General features: G+C 56.0%; 7 protein-coding genes across 7 annotated transcripts; 4 read left to right on the top strand and 3 right to left on the bottom strand.

Moving 5' to 3' along the window:
* Positions 1-1,306: 1,306 nt before the first annotated feature.
* On the bottom strand, positions 1,307-2,962 carry BBK36DRAFT_1096146 (hypothetical protein; the record flags this gene model as incomplete). The annotated part of the gene is made up of 3 exons (XM_024889085.1): positions 1,307-1,682; positions 1,748-2,701; positions 2,769-2,962. Coding segments are annotated over 3 exons (1,524 nt in total), but the record flags the coding sequence as incomplete, so codon positions are not given.
* Positions 2,963-5,612: 2,650 nt separating this feature from the next.
* Positions 5,613-11,261, top strand: BBK36DRAFT_158437 (guanine nucleotide exchange factor; the record flags this gene model as incomplete). The annotated part of the gene is made up of 2 exons (XM_024897680.1): positions 5,613-6,886; positions 6,974-11,261. The coding sequence occupies exons 1-2, from the start codon at positions 5,631-5,633 to the stop codon at positions 11,259-11,261; spliced, it is 5,544 nt and encodes a 1,847-aa protein (XP_024750690.1). The 5' UTR covers positions 5,613-5,630.
* Positions 11,262-11,607: 346 nt separating this feature from the next.
* Positions 11,608-12,814, bottom strand: BBK36DRAFT_1167775 (hypothetical protein; the record flags this gene model as incomplete). The annotated part of the gene is made up of 2 exons (XM_024895086.1): positions 11,608-12,590; positions 12,664-12,814. 2 exons carry the CDS (start codon positions 12,812-12,814, stop codon positions 11,608-11,610), a joined length of 1,134 nt encoding a protein of 377 aa, XP_024750689.1.
* Positions 12,815-13,363: 549 nt separating this feature from the next.
* BBK36DRAFT_3375 (III, C31 subunit of DNA-directed RNA polymerase) lies at positions 13,364-14,261 on the top strand (the record flags this gene model as incomplete). The annotated part of the gene is made up of 2 exons (XM_024898029.1): positions 13,364-13,498; positions 13,563-14,261. 2 exons carry the CDS (start codon positions 13,364-13,366, stop codon positions 14,259-14,261), a joined length of 834 nt encoding a protein of 277 aa, XP_024750688.1.
* A 587-nt stretch (positions 14,262-14,848) lies between these two features.
* BBK36DRAFT_1167773 (hypothetical protein) lies at positions 14,849-16,040 on the bottom strand (the record flags this gene model as incomplete). The annotated part of the gene is made up of 2 exons (XM_024895085.1): positions 14,849-15,641; positions 15,709-16,040. 2 exons carry the CDS (start codon positions 16,038-16,040, stop codon positions 14,849-14,851), a joined length of 1,125 nt encoding a protein of 374 aa, XP_024750687.1.
* A 971-nt stretch (positions 16,041-17,011) lies between these two features.
* On the top strand, positions 17,012-18,204 carry BBK36DRAFT_1196358 (Fip1-domain-containing protein; the record flags this gene model as incomplete). Its single annotated transcript, XM_024896939.1, has 4 exons — positions 17,012-17,164; positions 17,226-17,278; positions 17,365-17,606; positions 17,669-18,204. The coding sequence occupies 4 exons, from the start codon at positions 17,012-17,014 to the stop codon at positions 18,202-18,204; spliced, it is 984 nt and encodes a 327-aa protein (XP_024750686.1).
* A 3,011-nt stretch (positions 18,205-21,215) lies between these two features.
* On the top strand, positions 21,216-22,428 carry BBK36DRAFT_1116889 (glycoside hydrolase family 18 protein; the record flags this gene model as incomplete). The annotated part of the gene is made up of 4 exons (XM_024890287.1): positions 21,216-21,318; positions 21,397-21,453; positions 21,545-21,677; positions 21,753-22,428. The coding sequence occupies 4 exons, from the start codon at positions 21,216-21,218 to the stop codon at positions 22,426-22,428; spliced, it is 969 nt and encodes a 322-aa protein (XP_024750685.1).
* Between the last annotated feature and the right edge of the window lie 31 nt (positions 22,429-22,459).

Here is a 22,459-nt window from a genome sequence, read left to right as displayed (position 1 = left end):
CCCTTCTTTCTCTGCTTTGTTATGATTAGTGTACGGAAAGTTCATCAATGTAGGCAAACGCAAGAGAGATTGAAAAGGCTACAGTTCATTCTCACTTTGACTTATAAGAAAGACTGGGAATGCCAGGATAGATGATTTAAAACCATAGATTCACAAGTTGAACTGCTTTCGATTGATATATTAGTGAGAAGAATGCCGGGGATACTTGTGCAAACTCGGAGTTCGACCGTCACATCTCACCGGGATTTCGAGTTATGAGTTTGGAGTCATGACGGCCTTCATCACCTTGAATATCTGACTACTCGATCAATGTCCACGCGAGAGAAGGACGAAGCGGAGAAGGGAGAAGCGAACTGGGCATAAATGGGAGCGGTAAGCCATCCAGGAGACACCACTCCAATCCATATCCACACTATTCCCTCCTCAGGAAGAGAGTTCCTCACGTCAAAATGCGGCCAGGAAGTCTCGGCTTCGACAAATCAGGCTCAAAGAGGACATCTCGCAGGACGAGCCCCGGAGTTATTGACATGAACGGGGGCTTTTCGATGGCGATGCCCACGCGCGCCTCACGGACCACGATGAACATGGAAGCAAAAAGGTCCCCCGCGATGAGGACTTTTCTTCCAATGGAGCCTCTCCAGCCCAGGGGCTGCGAGCACGGTACTTTGCCTGCTGAATTCTGTTTGCTCTTACTTTTTACCTGTAGGCGTTGAATACTCGATTCGGCAGATACAATAGCATAGATTCATACTATCCGGTTCTGTTTCCATCATCGATACATGCCGTTCTCTAGGCCGATGGGGGATGCCATCACAAGTCAAAACCTCGAGTTTGCGAGCATCATCATACTTACGAAGCTCACCATTGGTGGAGGCCGCAGAATACATGAACGGACACAGCAGACGTAGTTGACTCGTATTTTACTTTGATTGACGATAAGAGGTCAAGGCCTTGTCAGTTCCTTCAGACCTGCCCTCTCCATCATCTTGTAGTCTTGTTTATCTCGTTTGCAACTCGTCAAGACCCCGCCCTTCTGAACTCCAAAGTGTAGAAACCGCCCTCGAAAGCAAAATAAGAGCAGGGATATACAAGTTACCATAAACTCCTTGTAATGCTTCCGTGCGCCCCCTCCCGCCTTTCCCTAACGCCGAGATAGTAGTTGAAACAGATAACCGTGAACCGTCACCAACAAGCCAGCCACTGTGAAAAGGGTGGCATCAAAATAATAGAATCCGAGTAGAAAAAGAGAGTGCGAGAGTTTGACAATGGCGGCTCAAAAAGTCTGCAAGATGGATCACCGGTACGCTTAGTAGTCGTCCGAACCCTCCGGAGACCGGGCTCTGGTCCGAATTCGAAACTTCTCCTTGAGCTTGGCTGTGAGGTGAGCCCTCTGCCCCCTTTCACGCTCTGCATCGTGGTTGCTCGATTCCTGAGCCCCCGTTTCGTTCTGGCGGTTTGTCCGCATCTGACGAAGAGCTGCTATTTGCTCCTCTCGCGTAGCCTGTCGCAACCTGTTGATGTCGAAAAGGCGAGAGAGCCTGTTGCGGTGGTGACCATGAGCGCCCTCGTCATCCTCACCGTCCAAGGCCAGAGGAGGCGGCAATGTGGAATTTCTATTGTAAACAGTCCTGTCAATGGCCGAGTCTTCCGCGTCGAGGGCAGCCTCGTGAAGGTCAAGCCGACTATTTCAGTGTCTGTTAGCAACCTGCGACAAGGGGCGGATTTCATGGGCAGAATGAGAACTCACCACAAAGGACATGTGCCAGATACGTTGACGAGCCAGGGGTCGATGCATGTCGGATGAAACTTGTGATTGCAGGGCAAGACTCTCATATCTTCGCCTTCCTTGAAGTCTTCTGTGCAGATGGAACAGCCCGCGTTTTCAGCAGGAGGAGCGGCATCAGCAGCGCCGCGCGACTCTGCGACTGGAGCCGCATTGCCAGCCTCATCATGGCCTGTGGCGCCTGTGACTCCCGTGGCTTGCCCGGAAGCCTCGTGCCGTGGGTCATTGGTGAAGATGGAAGACGACCGCTGAGTTCTGCCATCACCAGTCGTGGCTGCGTCCAGCTCAAGGTCGGGATCCGGCTTGGCTGAGTCCTGGTTGTTCTTGAACTTGACAATGGGGAGCGTCTCGAGAACGGCCATGGCAAGTCCCCTTGCACGGCTCTGCCGAGGTCGGTTTCCCAGAGCCCGCCGAGGGCCATACCTTTCGGGGTGCCGCTGCGCCCTGACGATGCCGGTAATAATGATTACGACGAACAAGATGGCAATGAGGGCGGTAATGGTGTACAGAATGGCCATGGCGACAGTCGAGTTGTTGGTGCCTCCTCCAGGATCGCCAGAGCCATCACTTGATGCGTTTCCCGTGATGGAAACATTGACCAGCCGCCCGGTAGCAGTGCCGTTGAGAGAGTTCAAGACCCCCTGGGCTTCGCCGCTGTCGGCCATGGAGAGGATGTTGGAAAAGGCCGGCGGGCTCCCGAAATCGAGACTGCACCATGTGCTGGCAAGCGAGTAGAGGACGATGGCCTTGGGGCCTTGAGCAATGATGTCGTTGAGCATCTCATCGGTGCTGATGAAGGTATCTGACGAAGGACGGTCGCACGACATATATGCGACATCGTTGGGCTTTGTGACCTTGTTAAAGTTGGACACGTCGGTAGCAATCATGTCGCCGGTGATGTTGATGGGCTTTTGTCTGCTCGTCAGCATTCGGGTCATGTCAACCTTGTTGTCCTGCCATGCATACCTGAGAAGGGTTACTTGACTGGTTCGGACCAGCGTTCGGAATGACAGGAATGACGGTGTATTGGATGGGGTCTGCCTGCCCGTTGGGTGCCGACAGGTTCATCTGCAGCGCATTGTTGGTGGCCCAGTCGGGAGGGACGTCGGTTTGAGGCGTGGTTGAGACGTTGTCGGTGGCAGCGGCGGCGACGCCCAAGAGGCCGAGAACGGCGGGTATGGTTGGACGCATCTTGCGCGTGCACGTACGATGGATGTAGACGCAAGTGCTATCTATCTATGTAGCGATGGTCTGGTGCGTAGTTCGAGCTTTGCGACGGTCGATGTTGGTTGAAGGTGGCGGGTCTGCTATGATGTCGTGATGGTCGTTGTCTTGTGCTGTTTGTTCGAGAAGCTGCGCGTGGGAATTCGAGCAGCTACTTTTGGTATGCAGAAAGAGAGAGAGAGAGGGAGAGAGAGTCGCCGGTTTGGTGATGCGAAATCGATGCAAATCTACTTGCAGTCCAGCTCTTGACAGCGACGTCGGGAGCTTTCTTTTGCTCCGAAGCAGGCGGGCATCAGTCGCCTCGCTCGACGTCCCGGCGCATCTGGCGACGCAACAGGCGCAGCCCCAACAAGATCCGCCTCGATTCTGTCAAGAGCGAAGGCGGCGACGGGATGCAAGCGCAGAGAGAGAGACGGCGATGGCGATGCGACCTGATTTGGAGTTGTCGATTCTGGCGTTGGACATGCGGCACGGAATGGAAGAGGGGACGTGAGACGGCTTTGAATCTTTTGCGTCGCTTCGCAGCCATGCCTCTTCTGCGATTCAGCCATGGACGGATTGATGGCCCGCCTCGTCCGGGGCGGCGGAAAGTAGCTCCAGCGGACTGCGGCTTAGCACAAAGTCAACGGAATACGCTCGAGTGGCTGTTTGCAGTGCTGGCGGGCGGGTCAACTCGCTGCCCATTTGTTGGAAGCCCGCCGAATAGACTTTGCCTGCTTTAGCGGTGTTGCCCGTCATGCGAGCGAGCATTTGGATCAACCCCAGGCATGAGAGAGACAGGCACCGTGATGGATGCATTTGGAATTGATTGGACCAGATGTCGGATTAAGTGCCACAGCTTTGGAAACAAGGCGTTTATATAATGGAATCTGCCTACTCATCTGCTCAAGAGCATTCCGTTTCGAATGAAGCAGAGCCACCACGAACCCACCTCTCCAGACGGCTGAGGAAGATGGTAAGCAAGCCACCGCTCTTACTAGACTATGTACAGTAGCCCAGCACATTGCTATGATACGCCCATAGCTCTGCCTCAACTCTCGCGCATTCGGTGTTCCAGTTGCGGAAGAGCTTCTGATTGGCAGCTCGACGGGATTACGCATCTTTGCACCCGGAGTCCGCATCTACGGCACAGACGGGACAGGTGGGACTTGGCCGGTCCAGCGACAGAAGACTTACTGAGGCATCCATATACCTTCTTCCTCTCTCTGTACCGCGAATTCAAACCCTTTGAATCATAGGTGTGCATTAGCCAAGACAACGAGACACAGAGCTTACTTGGCGAAATTCCATCTCTAGACTTTGTCGTTGCCCCATTCCGCCTTCGGCACCCATCCGGAGGGGCATCGCTTTTATAGCACGGCTCCAGCGCCGCTTATCTAGCAACACAACTTGCAGGTGATGACCTAAAGACCGCTGTAACCGGATGAAGACGAAGCCTCGATATGTCACCGCATTATTCCGTCAGCTAGACTTGAGCGGGCGCATTTGCTTTGAAAAGGCACAATGATGGATCCGAGGGCTTGACCTACGGAACACGGGGTCGATTCCATCCAGTTCGCAGCCGTATTGCGCCAATTACTGCGGTCAAGTGATTGCCGTATATAAGCGGCAAAGTGCTTCGTATTGTGTTGTGTCCCTGAAATATCTCGTGGCTGGTGAGTAGCCTGAATTGTAGCAGTTTCTTACCCTCAACAAGAAGAGATGAAGACGTAACATAAGGTAGCATGCATTCTATAGGCAGAGGCGCTGGCATATTTTGGTATCTCTAGATGGGGGAAATTACTGCTGATGCGGGCATATATATTCAGATGCAGATTGTAGGAATATCGAATGGCACAAACCCAAAACGCGACACCCACTGCACCTGTCGGCCTTAGAAGAACGAATGAGAGGTCGCAAATACCAACTTCTACCTTGAGGAGATGGGAAAGATTGAATAGTCGACAAAGCTCCAAATGCTTCAACTCTCCTCAGCCTCAACTAGGACCCTGAGTCTCCCACCTGTGGCTTGAATTGGGGTGGCTTGCCGTTCAATAACGACGACGAATAAAAAGGTACCGACTACCTGGAACCAAGGGCTCGTCTCACGGCACCTCCCGCGACTGACGGCAACGAGTGCGGAAATGCCTCGAGTACTCTGTACCTCGGCCATGAGGATCAGCAGGACGCGTTTCTCTGCTTGCCAATCGTGGTACGTATTCCTAGGTGGCTCTCTCAGGCACTGGGACTCCATTGACTGCTTGCTAGTCAAACTGCCAGCTAGCAAAACAGCCCGCTAACTGGAGAGGCTAAGGCGGCGTAACGGGTCCCGCCCGGCTCCCTCTTGCTATTGGAAATGCTGTCCCCTTGAGAACATCAACCACTCGTCCCCCATCACCACCAGCATCGCGGCCATTCACTCCTCGTCTCCCAGCCGTGGGACCAGCCGTGCGCCTGTCAACTCCGCCGCGAGGTCCTCCTCCCCGCCTGTCCTCCGTGGTCCACGTCCTCGCCCTCGCCCTCGCACTCGCCCTGCCTCCGAACCGCACCAGCAGACGCAATCGATGGACCACGCCCAAGGTCCCTAACTTCCCGCGTCTCTCCCCCGGCGATTGTCTGTCCTGTCCCGCCCCCGGTCCGCCTCATGAGCTCCCTCAAGTTCGTCGTGTCCTCTCTGGACGCCATTGCCACCTCCAAAGATGCCCAGCGCAACAAGCAGCTGGCCGACTTGACCAAGACAGCCCTGGACGCCATCAAAGAGCAGGACCAGCTGCCTGATCCCGAGATCGTCTTCGCGCCTCTGCAGCTTGCGACCAAGACCAACAGCCCGCAGCTCACAACAACGGCCCTCGACTGCATTGGAAAGCTGATATCCTACTCGTACTTCTCGCTGCCCTCCAAGGATGACGCACCCAAAGAAGGCGCCGAGCCGGCGCCCCCACTGATCGAGCGAGCCATCGATACCATTTGCGACTGCTTCCAAGGCGAGACCACCGCCGTCGAGATCCAGCTACAGATTGTCAAGTCGCTTTTGGCAGCCGTCCTGAACGACAAGATAGTGGTTCACGGCGCGGGCCTGCTCAAGGCTGTGCGCCAGGTCTACAATGTCTTTTTGCTCTCTCGGAGCACGGCCAATCAGCAGGTTGCGCAGGGCACTCTCACCCAGATGGTCGGCACCGTCTTCGAGCGAGTCAAAACCAGGCTACACATGAAGGAGGCCAGACTGAGCCTCAACAACCTCAACCACGGCGCAAGCAATGTCACCTTTGACCAGTCCGAAATCGCCAATGGCACCCAGCACAGCGACGACAATGACGAGGCTTCACCGGCGCCGCCTGACAACACCGATGCTCCTCCGGAAGAGCCGGCCAATGCCGCCAAGCTCACGCTCAAGGACCTGGAGCACCGCAAGAGCTTCGACGATTCCACGCTCGGCGATGGGCCGACCATGGTCACACGGCTCAAGTCGGACAAGAAAGACGAGAGTGACGCGTCCGTCTCGGGGCAGTCTGGCCCGCAGGAAGACAGCGATGCGCTGGATGCCGAGGACGAGGTCTACATCCGAGACGCCTACCTCGTCTTCCGATCCTTCTGCAACCTGTCCACCAAGGTTCTGCCGCCCGACCAGCTCTTCGACATGCGCGGCCAGCCGATGCGCTCCAAGCTGGTCTCTCTACATCTCATCCACACCCTCCTTAATAACAACATCGCCGTCTTCACATCGCCCCTCTGTACCATCACGAGCTCCAAGAGCAATGAGCCCACTACCTTTCTTCAAGCCATTAAATTCTATCTTTGCCTTAGTATCACGCGCAACGGAGCCAGCTCGGTGGACAGAATATTTGACATTTGCTGTGAGATCTTCTGGCTCATGCTCAAGTACATGCGCCCCTCATTCAAGGTAGGCCAGACCCCTCTTTGTCCCTGGTCGTCGTTGTCGAAAGACGTCCCTGCCATTGTGTATCAGAAGGCTGATTCTCCATTCTAGAAAGAGATTGAGGTCATTCTCAACGAGATTTACCTGGCCCTCTTGTCCCAAAAGAACGCCCCCCTGACGCAAAAGCTGTACTTCGTTTCCATCCTGAACCGCCTCTGCGCCGACCCTCGAGCCTTGGTGGAAACCTATCTCAACTACGACTGCGATCAGTCGGTAGAGAACATCTTCCAGACCGTCATTGAAGACTTATCAAAATTCGCGACGGCACCGGTCACGATTACATCGATCCACGAGCAGGCATACGAAGAGTATAGGGCGAAAACCGCGCCCGCCAGCGAGTGGCAGCTCAAGGGCATCTTGCCTCCTTCACTGACGGTTGCGCATATCGCCCCGCATCAGGAGAATGAGCCCGACTATCCCAAGGAATATGCAATCAAACGGCTATCGCTAGAAGCCCTCGTCGAGACACTCCGCTCCTTAGTCAACTGGTCCGCCCCCATGCGCTCAGACAGTGAGATTGCCCGTCCGGATGGCGATACTAGGGCCACCTTTGATGAGCTGCGGCCGTCTATCGACCCCACAAGCGAGAGTGCATCCCGGCTCGACACGCCTCTGCCGCCTTCGACCCCAATATTAGAGGACGACCCGGATTATCTGAGCAAGGAAAAGGCTAGGAAAACGGCTCTGATGAAGGACATTAGGCAATTCAACTTCAAGCCCAAGAAGGGCATTGAGCTACTGATCCGCGATGGCTTCATCCCGAGCGACAGCCCCAAGGATATCGCGACGTTCTTGTTGAATGAGGACAAGCTAGACAAGGCTCAGATTGGCGAGTATCTTGGCGAGGGAGATCCAAAGAACATTGAGACCATGCACGCGTTTGTCGACTCCATGGACTTCACCAAGAAGCGATTCGTCGATGCTCTCCGTCAATTCCTGCAGTCGTTCCGTCTACCGGGAGAAGCGCAGAAAATCGATCGATTCATGCTCAAGTTTGCTGAACGCTATGTACTGGGCAACCCCAATGCCTTTGCCAACGCTGATACGGCATACGTGCTGGCGTACTCTGTCATCCTGCTCAACACAGACTTGCACAGCAGCAAGATCGCCAAGAGGATGACCAAGGAGGAGTTTATCCGGAACAATGCGGGCATCAACGACAATGCCGACTTGCCTCATGACTATCAAATCTCCATCTACGAGGAGATCGCCAACAATGAGATCGTCCTAAAGAGCGAGCGCGACATTGCAGCCGCCCAGGGCAACCTCCCCACCCAGCCGAGTGGCCTGGCCGCAGGCTTGGGACAGGCCTTCTCCAATGTCGGGCGCGACTTGCAGCGAGAGGCTTACATGCAGCAGTCGGAAGAGATTGCGCTGCGTTCGGAACAGCTCTTCAAGAACCTGTTCAAGAGCCAGCGCCGAAACGCCTCCAAGATGGCACCCAAGTATATCGAAGCAACGTCCTTTAAGCACGTGGAGGCCATGTTTGACATCACCTGGATGTCCATCTTCTCGGCGCTCTCGGGCCAAATGCAAAAGGCACACAATCTCGAAGTGAATAAGCTGTGCTTGGAGGGCATGCGGCTGGCGACCCGGATCGCTTGCCTCTTCCATCAGTCAACGCCTCGTGAGGCGTTCATTTCCGCACTCCGCAATGCCACCAACCTGAATAACCCGCAGGAGATGCAGGCCAAGAACATTGAGGCGCTCAAAGTGATCCTCGACATCGCTCAGACGGAGGGCAACGTCCTCCAAGAGTCGTGGAAAGACATTCTCATGTGCATCAGCCAACTGGATAGACTGCAGCTCATCTCCGGCGGCGTTGACGAGAGCGCCATCCCAGACGTTTCTCAGGCGCGCTTTATCCCCCCCTCGCGCGCTGGGACATCGGACTCTCGCTCGTCCATGCAGCTGAAATCCCGGCCGCGACAGAGGTCTGCTACTGGCCCGCGAGGCTTCTCCAACGAGATTGCTCTCGAGAGCCGCTCGGATGAGCTTGTCCGAAGCGTCGACCGAATCTTCTCCAACACGGCCAACCTCTCGGGTGAGGCCATGGTGTACTTTGCCAAAGCCCTGACCGAGGTGAGCTGGGACGAGATCAAGGTCTCTGGCTCCAACGACTCTCCTCGCACGTACAGTCTGCAAAAGATTGTCGAGATCAGCTACTACAACATGAACCGTGTGAGATTCGAATGGAGCAATATCTGGGTCGTTCTCGGCGAGCACTTCAACCAGGTTGGCTGCCACAACAACATGAACATTGTCTTCTTTGCTTTGGATTCATTGCGTCAGCTGTCCATGCGGTTCATGGAGATCGAAGAGCTTGCGGGTTTCAAGTTTCAGAAGGATTTCCTCAAGCCCTTTGAGCACGTCTTGTCCAACTCGCACAACATCACCGTCAAAGACATGGTGCTGCGCTGCCTCATCCAGATGATTCAGGCCCGAGGCGACATGATCCGCTCCGGCTGGAGGACCATGTTTGGCGTCTTCACCGTTGCTGCCCGGGAGCCGTACGAGAGCATTGTCAACCTTGCATACGAAAACGTCAACCAGGTCTACAAGGAGAAGTTCGGCGTCGTCATCTCTCAGGGAGCGTTTACGGACCTCATTGTCTGCCTGACGGAATTTTCAAAGAACCTCAAGTTTCAGAAAAAGAGCCTTGGTGCTCTGGAGCTGCTCAAGTCCATCATTCCGACAATGCTCAAGACTCCAGAATGCCCGCTGTCAAGTGTGGCGTCGACCAATGCCGAAAACGGTGCCGTGGAACCCGCTCCAGGCGTCAACAAGAAGGTGCAGACAAAGACATCGTTGGAAGAGGGTTACTGGTTCCCCGTGCTCTTTGCCTTCCACGATGTACTGATGACTGGCGAAGACCTCGAGGTCCGTTCCAACGCTCTAGAGTACTTCTTTGCCGCACTGCTCAAGTACGGAGGCGGCTTCACCCAGGCCTTCTGGGATATTCTCTGGAGACAGCAGCTGTATCCCATCTTCATGGTGTTGCGTTCGCGGCCAGAGATGACCAATGTCTTGAATCACGAAGAGCTCTCTGTGTGGTTGTCGACCACGATGATTCAAGCCCTGCGCAACATGATTACGCTATTCACGCACTACTTCGACGCCCTCGAGTACATGCTGGACAGATTCCTGGAGCTGCTGGCCCTTTGCATTTGCCAAGAAAACGATACCATCTCTCGGATTGGTAGCAATTGTTTGCAGCAGTTGATACTGAAGAACGTGACCAAGTTCAACCAGGTGCATTGGAACAAGATTGTCGGGGCGTTTTGCGAACTATTCGACCGGACAACGGCGTATCAGCTCTTTACCGCAGCAAACATGGAGGCTTCTGCCGCTTTGGCACTGTCGTCATCCAACGGGCTGGAGTTTACTTCACCCCTCAGCCCAACCACTGGCGAAGCCCCTGCCGGTGATGAAAAGTCCCTCAAGATCAACGGCGGCGATGATCATAGCGCTGCCTCCGATACCGAATCTATCCATCATCCGACATTGCACAAGCTTGACGACGACGAGTCGCGGACGCCGACGGCAAATACCAACGGGCAGCCGCTGGAGGAGTTCAAGCCGTCTTCCACTCTTCAGCAGCAGCCTGTCGTGGTGACTGCAGCCCGCCGGCGGTTCTTCAACCGCATCATTTCTCGCTGCGTCCTACAGCTGCTGATGATCGAGACGGTCAACGAGCTCTTCAGCAACGACACCGTCTACGCCAACATCCCCTCCGCTGAGCTTCTGCGACTCATGGCTCTCCTCAAGCGGTCCTTCCAGTTCGCACGCCGTTTCAACGAAGATAAGGAGCTTCGGATGAAGCTCTGGCGCGAGGGCTTTATGAAACAGCCTCCCAACCTGTTGAAGCAAGAAAGCGGTGCTGCGGCGACGTACGTGTCGATCCTCTTCAGGATGTTCGTGGACGACGCGCCGGAGCGACTGAAGAGCAGACCCGACATTGAGGCCGCCCTCGTGCCGCTGTGCGAGGACATCATCACGGGCTACTCGCTGCTCGCGGAAGAGAGCCAGCAGAGGAACATCATTGCCTGGAGGCCAGTCGTCGTCGACGTGCTGGAGGGATTTGCCACGTTCCCGGAGGAGGCCTTCAAGGCCCACCTGCCCTCGTTCTACCCGCTGGCCATTGATCTGCTGCAGAAGGACTTGACGGCGGACCTGCGCGGCGCGCTGCTTGGGGTGCTGCGGAGGGTGGGCGAGGTTTCGCTCGGGATCGAGGGCATGGCGAGGGCCGGGGACAAGAGGCGGGACAGCACGACCAGCACCAATGCTGAGGAGGCTGCGGGCGGGTCGTCGGAGGCTGCGGCACGGAAGATGCTGTGAGAGCCGGTTCCAGGGGTCATGGCCTGGAAGGATGATATCTTTGGCGTTGAGGCGGGTTTCTAGAAGGGTTTTCGTTCCATTTTCTTCTTTCAGAACAAAAAAGGCACCATTTGCGTGTGTATGTCTTGAGGAAAGGTATGACCGTCCTGTTATGCAGGACTCTAAAAGAACGTTATAATGCTATGACATGTTATATTTCTCCTCTCATGCAGTACAAAGAGTCCATCTCGTGCCAGCTCCTATTATTACAGGCTAATCCTACAAGACATGTATCGCTGCTGCTCGGGCATTCTAATAGACAATCTACTTCTGGATAGGCACAACAAGATCTGACCTCGATTTTTCTTCAGCCCAGTATCTCGCTAATGTACGCGCGCAAAGGCTCAGCCTCGTCCTCCACCGTCCTATTCGGCAACCCCCTCAGCGCCTCGGTCAACTGCCCATCCTCGGCAGCGGCCACCCTGACCAGCGTCCTGACGATGCTCTTCTCCTCGGCATCGAGCGCAGCGACGCGCATGAGGCTGACAAACGTCTCGAAGAAGTCAATCAGGTTGAGGTGCATGAGGACGTCGTCCGTCTTGGAGACCATGCTCAGCGCGGCCCACTGCAGGAGTCCCGGGCCCCCCAGGGCCTGCGCGGCGACGTCTGAAGGCAAGGGGGGGAACAGCTCCGGGAAGGACGTCTGGCTTATGGCGCGGATGTTGAGCGTTGCGAGGCGTGTGAGGAGGCGCAGGAGGCGGCCTTGGGAGAGGGACGTTTGGTGTCGCGGTCTGGTGGGCGGGTGAGCTGTTTCGGGGGAGCATAGTGTGATGATGCGTTCGAGCATGGGCCGCTGGAGGAGGATCAGGCGCCAGAGGCGTCCGTGGCCGGGGATGCTGCGCCGTCTGTTGTTGTTGCCATTGTGGTTGTTGCTGCTTGCTGTTGTTGGTGGTGGTGGTGGCGGCTCGCGGATGATTTCGCAGTCCGTCTCCAAGAGGTCGCCGAGGACCTTGGCGGCGCGCTCGCCGACGCCGACGTCTGGGCTGTCGAGCCAGCGCGTGACGAGGGCGTCGACGACGTCGGGGAGGGTGCTCAGGAGGGCGGCCTCGGTGGGCGTCTTGGCGGCCTTGTGGATGATGGCGAGGGCGAGGAGGTTGGCGCCGGGCAGGGGCGAGGCGAGGGCCGCGAGGAGGGAGGGGGGGTCGGCGATGGTGAGGGTGCGGGTGAATGTCAGGGGGGACAGGAGCTTGATTGTGAGGGAGAGGAGGGGGGAGGGGTCCTGGGATGTGGTTTTGAGGATCTGGGTGAGGGGGGGGAGGACGGTTGGGAGGAGGGGGGGGATGTTTGATTCTAGGGGGAGGGGGTTTTGTGTTAGTACTTTGGGAACTGGTTTTGGTGAGTTTGGAGAGTGAGGGCTTGGTACCTGTTAGCTGGAGCTCGATGTCGTCGAGGAGCTTGAGGTTGAAGGGCTGAGAGGGATCGTTTTCGAGATGCTGGAGGTGAGTCTGGAAGTCCTCGAGGCCGGAGATGGGATGGCTGTCTGAAGAGCCGTTGGGAATGACTCGATCAGACATCTTGATGGGCCGTGGACAGAGACCGTCTTGTCTATATTGAAGGGTCTGCCAAATAGTTTCCTTTTCTGAGTGGAATATGTGCGACTCCAGAAAGCCTGAACAAGGACACTTTCTTGTTATATATAATATTCAGGGTAAGTTGAGCTGTCAAACGTTGGCAGGCAGATGCGCTGACGGCAACTTGAAGACAAGACAGTCAAGGAAGTTATAGCAAGCAAGCCAAAGCGTCCAGGCAGGGCGGGGCAGCGTCATAGTAGCGGAGGGAATTCCGCTCCCCACCATCACTTTTTTTCCAACCTTGTCGCTGTACAAGTTTGGCGCTTTCCGTCAATTCGAGTCCCATTAAATTCCGGCCATTCTTTTTGTCTCCTGCAAAAAACCCCCCAAGCTTATAGCACGTTCGCCTGTACTCGGGCAGCAGCTGTTGAAGCCCAGTTGCAGCGCTTCCTTTTCTATTCTTCCAGCTGGAATCAACGATTATATACTTCTGGAAGCGGCGTTCGACTGGAGAATTGGGAGCGATAGAGGCGGGATTCGAGCCGAGCTGAAATGTCAGGAAGAGGTGGTGGAGGTGGTGCTCGAGGAGGAGGTCGCGGAGGCCGGGGCGGAGGCAGAGGAGGACGGCCAGCGCTGCCCTGGGACGACACAGACGAGCCCGATGCCCGGCCCTCTGAGCTGTTCCCCGTGAGTCGACAGCGTCCAATGGGTACCAGAAGACAGAACTAACAAGCCCTCTTTGTTCCCCCAGCCTCGAGTGGTTCCCACGCCTCGCGACCTCACCGCGACCGAATACAACGGCGTCCAATGCTTCCTCCTCCTGCGGCACCAAATCCACTCGTCGCCCCTCTACACCTCCAAGCGCACCTCCCTCATCGACCCCACGGCGCCGCGCAAGATCTACGGCCGCGAGCAGATGAACGCCCTGTACGACGTCCGCAGCAAGGCCTCGATCGACCCCTTCGTCGCCATGCCCACCTACTCCCAGCGCTTCGCCCGCCCGGAGCGCGCCCTGCCCGAGTGGTCCGCCCGCCCCGTCTGCCGCGAGATGTTCCCCGCGGAGCTGCTCGACACCATCGACGCCGCGGACGCGAGCGGCGCGCGCAAGAGGCGCCGCCTCGAGCTCAGCAGGGTCAGCGCGCTGCCCAACGCCGAGGAGGCCTTTGGCATGCCCGCCATCGAGGGCGAGCTGCTGACCTACGACGACGAGGGCGCCGGCGTGCCGGTGGACGGGAAGAATATCCTGGAGAGGCTGGATGCGCTGCGGGACGACGAGGGGGATGACGCGGCGGCGGATCTGGACGACGATGAAGGGCTGGAGGAGGAGGAGGAGGATGAGGTGTATGACGATGAGGATGCGGGCGACTACGATGCCGAGACGTACTTTGACAATGGCGATGAGGGCGGCGATGACTATGGGGATGGAGACGATGGTGAAGGGACATATTGACATCTTGACTCGGCAGAGAGGAACGCCTTCTTACTGCTTTTCTGTCTTATTTTGTTTCCCCCATTACCAAAAGCGCCCTTGGCAATGGAACGAGATCTTGGAGGGCAAAAAAAAAGCCATCATTTCAGCATTTTCGTTCATACTACCTTACCTTACCTTTCCGCCTATACATGTATATACACGCGCTTCTTTATACCCTTCGCTTGGGCTTCGTGGCCTCCAAAGAATGAGTCACAGCTTACGACGACGTTTGTCACAGACAGAAGACTTCTCTTTGAACTGCCGTGTTTCACATTATCAGAGGGCCCAATTGGCCCTGCATTCCGCAAGTCTCGATGCTCTTCGGCTACCACTGCCTTCCTATGGTCATCCAACTTCCAGACCACGACGACTGAGTAGGAAATCAAGGCATCCTGTCATATGCCATGCTTAGCCGCAAAAGGGGCTCTCTGTACAGCAAGCGCCACCTAACAAATCAACCCAAAAAGCAAACACACACATACGCATCTCCCTTTTACATTGAAGAGAATCAAAAAGATGTCAATTCCCAGCCCCCATACCAAAAGAAAAAACCTTCACGTCCGAAATCATGAAACAACGCCAGAGTACAGCCCGTTATCCAAGAAGCCCGACTGCAGCCGCGACAGCCTCTCCCGCGTGTCCGCAATCTGCGCCGCCTGCGCGACAATGGCGCTGCCCATCTCGCGCAGCGCGGCGAGCACCTGGCCGAGCTGGTCCTGCACGGGCGCGCTGCTGCTGCTGTCGCGCAGGCTGCGGATCTGCTCGTACAGCCCGTTCTCCACCCCGGGCATGTCGCGCTCGATCTGCGACCGGTACTCGTCCAGGCGCTTCTTGTACTTCTCGACGTCATCGCAGATGCGGTTAAAATAAGTAATGAGATCCTGAGCGCTGGCGTGCGCCGACGAGGCGTCGGACGAGCTGGCGTCGGCGCCGCCGCCGCCGGGGGGGGGCGGGCCGGCGAAGAGGCCCGTCTGGTGGTAGTGCGTCGGCAGCTTGAGGTTGTCGGCCGCCTTGAAGGAGAGCTGCGCGTCGGCCACGTCCTTCTTGGTCATGTCCTGCAGCGCCTTGACGGTGAGGATGTCGCGGTTGAGGGCGTCCTGGACCGTCTTGAACTTGGACTCGACGAACTGCACGTCGCGCCCGAGCTGGTCAATGTCCTTTTCGTGCTGAGGCATGAATTCCCCTATCTCATCCCTCATCTTGATGACGCGCTGGATGCCCTTGTCGATGAGGGCGATCTCGTTCTGGATCGGCTGGGCGAGGTCGTCGAAGCGCGACCGCGGCCGCAGGTTGTCGTAGTTGATCTGGACGGCCGCAGTCTGTGTGGTGGCCGGGGCTGTCTGGGCTGTGGTTGCTCCACTACAATTGAGAGTCAGCACTCGGTATGAAACGGTATTTAGGGTAGATCAGGAAAGGCATTGCGTACAAGAGACCGCCAGCGGGCTTGTTCTGTGTTTGTGTTTGACCTAGCAATCCTCCTCCGGTTGTAGTTGATGCAGGGGTCGAGCCAAAGAGCCCTCCTCCAGTCTGCTGGGTGCTCGCAGTGTTTCCAAACAGCCCTCCGCTAGCTGGCTGCTGCTGCTGCTGCTGCTGCTGCTGGGTCGTCGCGGCACCTCCGAACAAGCCACCGCCAGTCGTTCCCGTGCTTGGCTGAGCTGTACTGGTGTTTCCAAACAGTCCTCCGCCAGTTGTCGTCTGCTGGGTGCCCGCAGTGTTGCCAAACAAGCCACCTCCAGTTGCTGCCGGCGTTGTCGTCATTGTCGCTGCAGGCTTGGCCCCAAAGAGTCCGCCAGAGGCCGGTTGAGCAGGTGTTGTCGACCCAAACAAGCCGCCGCCCGTTGTGCCTGTGGTCGAGGATGTGTTGGCGGCCGTGTTCGCAGCAGCGCCAAAGAGACCTCCGCCGGTGCTTGCCTGCGGCGTCGGCGTGGCGGGAGAGCCAAAGAGGCCTGTGCCTGCTGGCTTGGCGCCAAAGAGGCCGCCGGTGGTCGCCATGTTGCTCGTCGTTGATGGGCTTGCCGACGCGTTGCCAGAGCCAAACAGAGATGGTCGAGTCGCCGCTGGCTGCGAGGTCGTGCCTCTGTGTTTGGCGCGTTTTAGTCAGCTACAATGACAGAAGGGGAGCCGAATGAAAGAACGGCTGAGTTATCCGCAGCTGATTGGAATAGGGTGAGAGGCGTTGAAGAGCTGAGAGACGGCGGTGCAGGGCAGAAGTCGGTGATATCACGAAGTTCAGTTGCGTGGGCTGTTGAAAGATTTAGCAGAGCTTACAGGGTATTGGCCGCCGAAGTGTTGATGCTGAGACCCGCTGGGCCGCTGGCAGACCGCGCCAGAGACATGAGGAACCAGCACCTGAGGAACCAGGGAAAAATCCGAGAAAAAAAAAAAAAAAACAGCCCTTTTTCCGGGAGCGAGTCAAGGGCCCAATTCGTGTGGAGCTCGTTCAGCTTGTCTGGATCGTATGTATCTGTGCCAGAGCTTTGTTTGGGGGGGAATCGAGCGGGTCTGAGAGGTGAAGGGATGCGGATAAACCCCGGCGGCTGCGATGCTGCAGCACGATAAGAGGATTCGGGATAGACAAGGCTAGCCGTAGTTGATCTTACGCCTGCAGAAGAGCTTCCCCGAGCTTCACCATTGCGACATTCGACGTGCTGACTTCTTCGACATTGATTATTCAATTGAACTCAGTTTACCATCTTGAACCCGTGCTCACACTCTTATCTGCCGCCACAATGGACATGGACGAGGATGACGATCTCTATCAGCCAGAGGAGCCCAAGGTCGAGCCAGAAGAGGACAAGAAGCACAAGGTGGAAGAGCTAGAGGAGGGCGAGGAAGAAGACGAGAGCGGCGCCATGGACGAAGATGACGACGAAGACGACTCAGTACGATGACGACGTCTTCGACACAAGCCACAAGCCCCCCCCGCTAATTCGCGGTCTGCAGGATATAGACATCATCACAGAACGAAAAGACGGCACAAAGGCAGCGCCGCCACCGTATGTCGACCATGACGCTCTGATGCGATGCCACGTCGCGCGTGTACTCTACTTGAAGCTGACTACTAGGTGATGCGCGACAACAGGCAGACGAAGTACAGCGACATCAGGAATATCCCCCAGCGGTCAGCCTCCAACGACGTCTCGGCCAAGCCCTCAGCACCGGTCAAGAGGGACGAGGACTCCAAACCGACGAGCGCCCTCAACATTGCCGCCCCCAGCGCGGACCAGACGTCAGCCGCGGCCTCGAAATCAACAATCGACATCAATGCCAATCCAGTCTACCCTGCGGCAGGCAAGCCCATAACGCAGGTCAATATTGACGAAGGTAAATCACTTCAAGCGGTATCCCTAGGGAACACGGCCAACTAACGAAATCGTTCCATCAAGATCTACCAGACAACGACAAACCGTGGCGCAAGCCTGGCACTGACATCAGCGACTACTTCAACTACGGTTTCGACGAGTTCACATGGGCGCTCTACGCCGCCAAGCAAGAGTCTATCCGTGGCGAGTTCGGCGCCGATGTGTTTGCTGCCAACAACAAGAAGATGATGGAGGAGTTCAACATGATGATGATGGGCGGCATGGGCATGCAGGGCGCAGCAGGCGCTGGAGCAGGCGCCGGCGGTGCTGCCGGCGGCATGCCGGGCATGGATGGGATTCCCCCGGAGATGCAGGCCATGATGCAGCAGATGATGGCTTCGGGCATGGACCCCTCGCAGATGGACCCGAGCCAGATGGCGGCCATGTTCTCCGGGATGCAAGGCGCCGGCGGGAACGCGGGCGCGCAAGGGGGCCAGGGGCAGAACTTTGGCGGCGGCTTCGGCGGGAACCAGGGCGGCTTCGGCTATGATCAGGGCATGGCCGGAGGTGGCGGTGGAAGAGGTGGATTTGGCGGCCGTGGACGCCGTGGCCGATGGTAGTGGCCCCGATATCATCGGTTTCGAAGGGTGCTGAACTGACGACGAGCGCGGGACATGCGGAGCTGAATAAGTGGCGTCGAGGGCCTGGCTTCTGGAGACGGGGCGTGTCTAAGCGTGAGAGATGTTGGGTCCCAATGTACGGCCGAAGACTGATCATTGTCATTGAATGCCGTCTGCCATTACGGACGCCAAGAGCTGGAATAGAGAGGTACGGCTAGCCGCCATGAGAGATTGGTCGCCTGCATGATTGGGCTGGGCTACCTTATCCGGTACGACACAACGCAGGATCCTTGAAAGACATCGAGACCGTGGGCTATCTTGAAATAGCAAACACAAGTCACACCTCCCATATGGACATTATCTTTGAGGACAGCGCCGTTGGGAGCGATATCAGAGGGACAACGGCAGCAGAGCACCCCGCTGCTACCCTTTTATCACGATAATGGATGATTTGGAGGCACGTGGCTTCGACGAGGATATGGGTTGGTACCCTACATACAGGGCATGTATGTATGTGAATATACACCCTTTTGGGTCTTGCCATTGATAATGAGAAGATAGCATTTCTACTCGTCTACCTGAATTGAACAAAGAATACCTGTGTGTAGCCCGACATTGGCATCAGGTAACGTTACCTAGCCTGTGGCAGCCACCGAGCCTAGTTTGGAGCTTCGAGGCTCGAACTGCCTAAGAGAGGAGGGCGGCCGGTCTTGTATGGCCCTGCCAAGAGGCTAGAGGGAGGGAAGATGGCAGATGCAAGGAACGCCTGCAGTGATGGGGCTTGAGGGGAGGGGGTTTCAACAGAAAACAATGTGCTGGTTGTTGTCCTTTCGCTCATGGAGATGTGCCCTGGTTGGTGGGATATGGATCGTTGGGGGAGTGGTGGCTGTAGGAACTCGATGGCTTCAGATTGCTGTTTTGCCTCATGGTGGACATGAGACATCAGAACAGTTGGATTATATCAGCAAGATCTGAGGATACGATCACGTTGTTGAGTTTGTTTGCCTACCTGTATGTACATCATATACATATGCAAGCTTCATCTAACGCGAGTGCCGATGGCAGCCGACGGCCTCAACATGCTACGTACAAGTATCTGAATTTAAGATGCCCGGTCAAAGTCAAAGCTCCAACGCAATCAAATAACCTTCTTTGTTCGGCTGTGGGAAGCAAGAGCAGAGTCATCCCTGCGGCAAGCGATTTCTGCAGGGATCACGTCGGCCTGATTGATGGTCTGGCGGTCGATGGCAATCCAGCCTCGCTCCATCTACTAACAAAGCTTCTATGCCGAAGCGGGAAGCTCATGCAAAAACCTTGCCTCCAAAAAAAGCGATGGTACACTTGCATCTGATGCTTATTCAAGCCCCCGAACTGGCCGGATTCTTTTCCTTTTGTCTTGCCCTCTGTTACGTGGGGAAGAGCATAGCTGACCTCTTTCTGTCATGTTTGTTGTGTTATCAGCTTTACTATGGCTGCCTCGGTAGAGTATCTGCTCTTCTTCTACTGCTATGCTACCGTTGCAGACGTTTGCAGAAGAGGGGGGGCTCGGACTTGGTCATGGTGCATCTGCGTGGAAATGCCTTGAGAAGATGCGAACAAAGATGTGAGTAGTAAGTTGCAAGCTCGTGGGTGCTCATCCACGGCCGCTGTGACAGCCCGATCACATACACTGCATGTTGGTGAACGATGTGTATGTGCAGCTCATTCTCATGATTCTTTCTTTCAAAGCTTGTAGCGGATGCTTTCCATTTTTATATCTCAGTACTTGGCTCAGCATGGTTTTCGAGCTCAGCTGCTGACTGACGGTGAAAAAAAAAAAAAAAAATCCAGCCAGTTACCATTCGAGCCCTGAATCAGAGCCCTCACGGTGTGCATATGCCGTAGCAAGCCATCATCATGTGGGTTTTCGAGCCAGAACCAGAATCTGGAGAACTGCCCAACAAGGTAGGAGGAGGAAGAGTCGTCACACACACACACACACCCCGGTTCCTCCGCAAAAACCTTAGCTGTACCTCCACGATGAACAACAACAACAACAAGGTCACGATGGGCCTCAAAACTGCCTCCAATCAGGTGTCATCCAAGGCTTCCCCACGAATCCATCTCCCATGACAAAATCCTCTTCTAGTCATCATCACATCTGCCAGGCCACCCACAACGTGAGAATCACACAGCCATCAAGCAACTGTTCCTGGTGTCTTTGCCTCTTTCGTCTGTGCACAGAGACAGATATCAGCTGAAGCCGTCATCGAGGACAAGCACTGGACCTTGTCATCGTTACTCCATGCAACAGCACGGCTGATGGATTGCTGGCGACGCCTTCGTCCTACTTAAGACACATTACATCACATCGCCTTTCTAAAAGGTTGTACCACTGAAGCTGAGCACCTACACCTGATGTATTGCAGTGCCAGAAACCCCTGAATGTTTCGGACCGGGCGACCAACCGACCTGGTCTCTCGGCATGCAATGCCAACCTTGCACGTCTTCTTCCCATGTATGTATGTCATGTCATGTCATGTCACCTGGCAGACTCGATATGCACTTACCACCGCTTGCATGATCTTGGCCGAATATACTACTGCTCGATCTCGAGGCGAGAGAGACTTGCTCCGATGTTTCCCTCTTGCTGCATTTGCTCTTGAAGCTGCCCAAGGTAGCATGGGCTCCATCACGGGTGTCCCCCCTTCATGACCCCCCCGTTTCGCAATCATCCGGCGTCCCCTTCGTCCGATGATGGATTGCAAGAATGTGTATTTTCTCGATGCCACGTATGCTCACAATGTTGATGTAGCATTGGTGTAAGACAGCTGGGCGACGGAGTTGTTCCTCACGTTATATGTGCGTTCTGGCAATGTCGAACGAGGGGAGGGGAGAGAGAGGGACGGGAATATAAAAGGACTTTGTCCAACCCTCTCTCGAGGTGGCACTCTGTTTCTCATCGCCAAAGAGAAAGAAAGATTCCAAGTCACGGAGTATCTGACTGCCTCCGATTCTTTTGCTTGGACATGATGCCGTCTTTGACTGTTGCTCTTGCGAGCGTGCTCGCTCTTGTTCCTTCGGCTCTGGCTGGCTGGAACGTCAACTCAAAACAGAACATTGCCGTGTACTGGGGTGAGTATATATATATATATAAGGAATCCTTGAGAAGTTGTTGGAACAAGTACAGCCGTCTGACATTGCGTGCTGCAGGACAAAACTCGGCCGGCTCGCAAAGCACCCAGCAGCGCCTCTCGTTCTATTGCAATGGTAATGCCGTCGCTGCAACTCCATCATCAAAAATCCCCCCTTTGAGAGATGGGGAATCCAAATAGCAAGAGAGCTAACAAAAATCCTCAAGACGCCAATATCAACGTCATTGACATTGCTTTCCTGAACGGCATCACTCCCCCCATGACCAACTTTGCCAACGCCGGCGATCGATGCACCCCCTTTTCCGACAACCCCTGGCTCCTGAGCTGCCCCGAGATTGAGTGAGTCCCTCTCTCTCCCTCCCTTTGCTCATATATATACAAAAGTCCCCTAACTGGCCATGAAACCAAAAAAAGAGCCGACATCAAGACCTGCCAGGCCAACGGCAAAACCATCCTCCTCTCCCTCGGCGGCGACTCCTACACCCAGGGCGGCTGGTCCTCGGCCTCGGCCGCCCAAGCCGCCGCCGACCAAGTCTGGGCCATGTTCGGCCCCGTGCAGTCCGGCTCCTCGGCCGAGCGCCCCTTTGGCAGCGCCGTCGTCGACGGCTTCGACTTTGACTTTGAGGCCACGACCAGCAACCTCGCCGCCTTTGGCGCCCAGCTCAAGAGCCGCAGCGGCGCCGCCGGCGGCAAGAAGTTTTATTTCTCCGCCGCGCCGCAGTGCTTCTTCCCGGACGCGGCCGTCGGCGCGCTCATCAACGCCGTGCCCATGGACTGGATCCAGATCCAGTTCTACAACAACCCGTGCGGCGTCAGCGGCTTCACGCCCGGCGCCGCGCAGCAGAGCAACTACAACTTCCAGACGTGGGAGGACTGGGCCAAAACGAGCCCCAACCCCAACGTCAAGCTGCTCGTGGGCATCCCCGCGGGCCCGGGCGCTGGGCGCGGGTACGTCTCTGGCTCGCAGCTCTCGTCTGTGTTCCAGTACTCGAAGCAGTTCAGCACGTTTGCGGGCGCCATGATGTGGGACATGTCCCAGTTGTATCAGAACAGTGGCTTTGAAGCGCAGGTTGTCAGTGCGTTGGCATAGATGGCAAAATGTTGAGGATGTGAGCTCAGAC

The sequence above is a fragment of the Trichoderma citrinoviride genome, assembly GCF_003025115.1.
Source record: "Trichoderma citrinoviride strain TUCIM 6016 unplaced genomic scaffold BBK36scaffold_5, whole genome shotgun sequence".
In the NCBI taxonomy this organism is placed as follows: domain Eukaryota; kingdom Fungi; phylum Ascomycota; class Sordariomycetes; order Hypocreales; family Hypocreaceae; genus Trichoderma; species Trichoderma citrinoviride.
The sequence above is the reverse complement of the archived record's forward strand: the minus strand, read 5'-3'. Positions and strand labels throughout refer to the sequence as shown.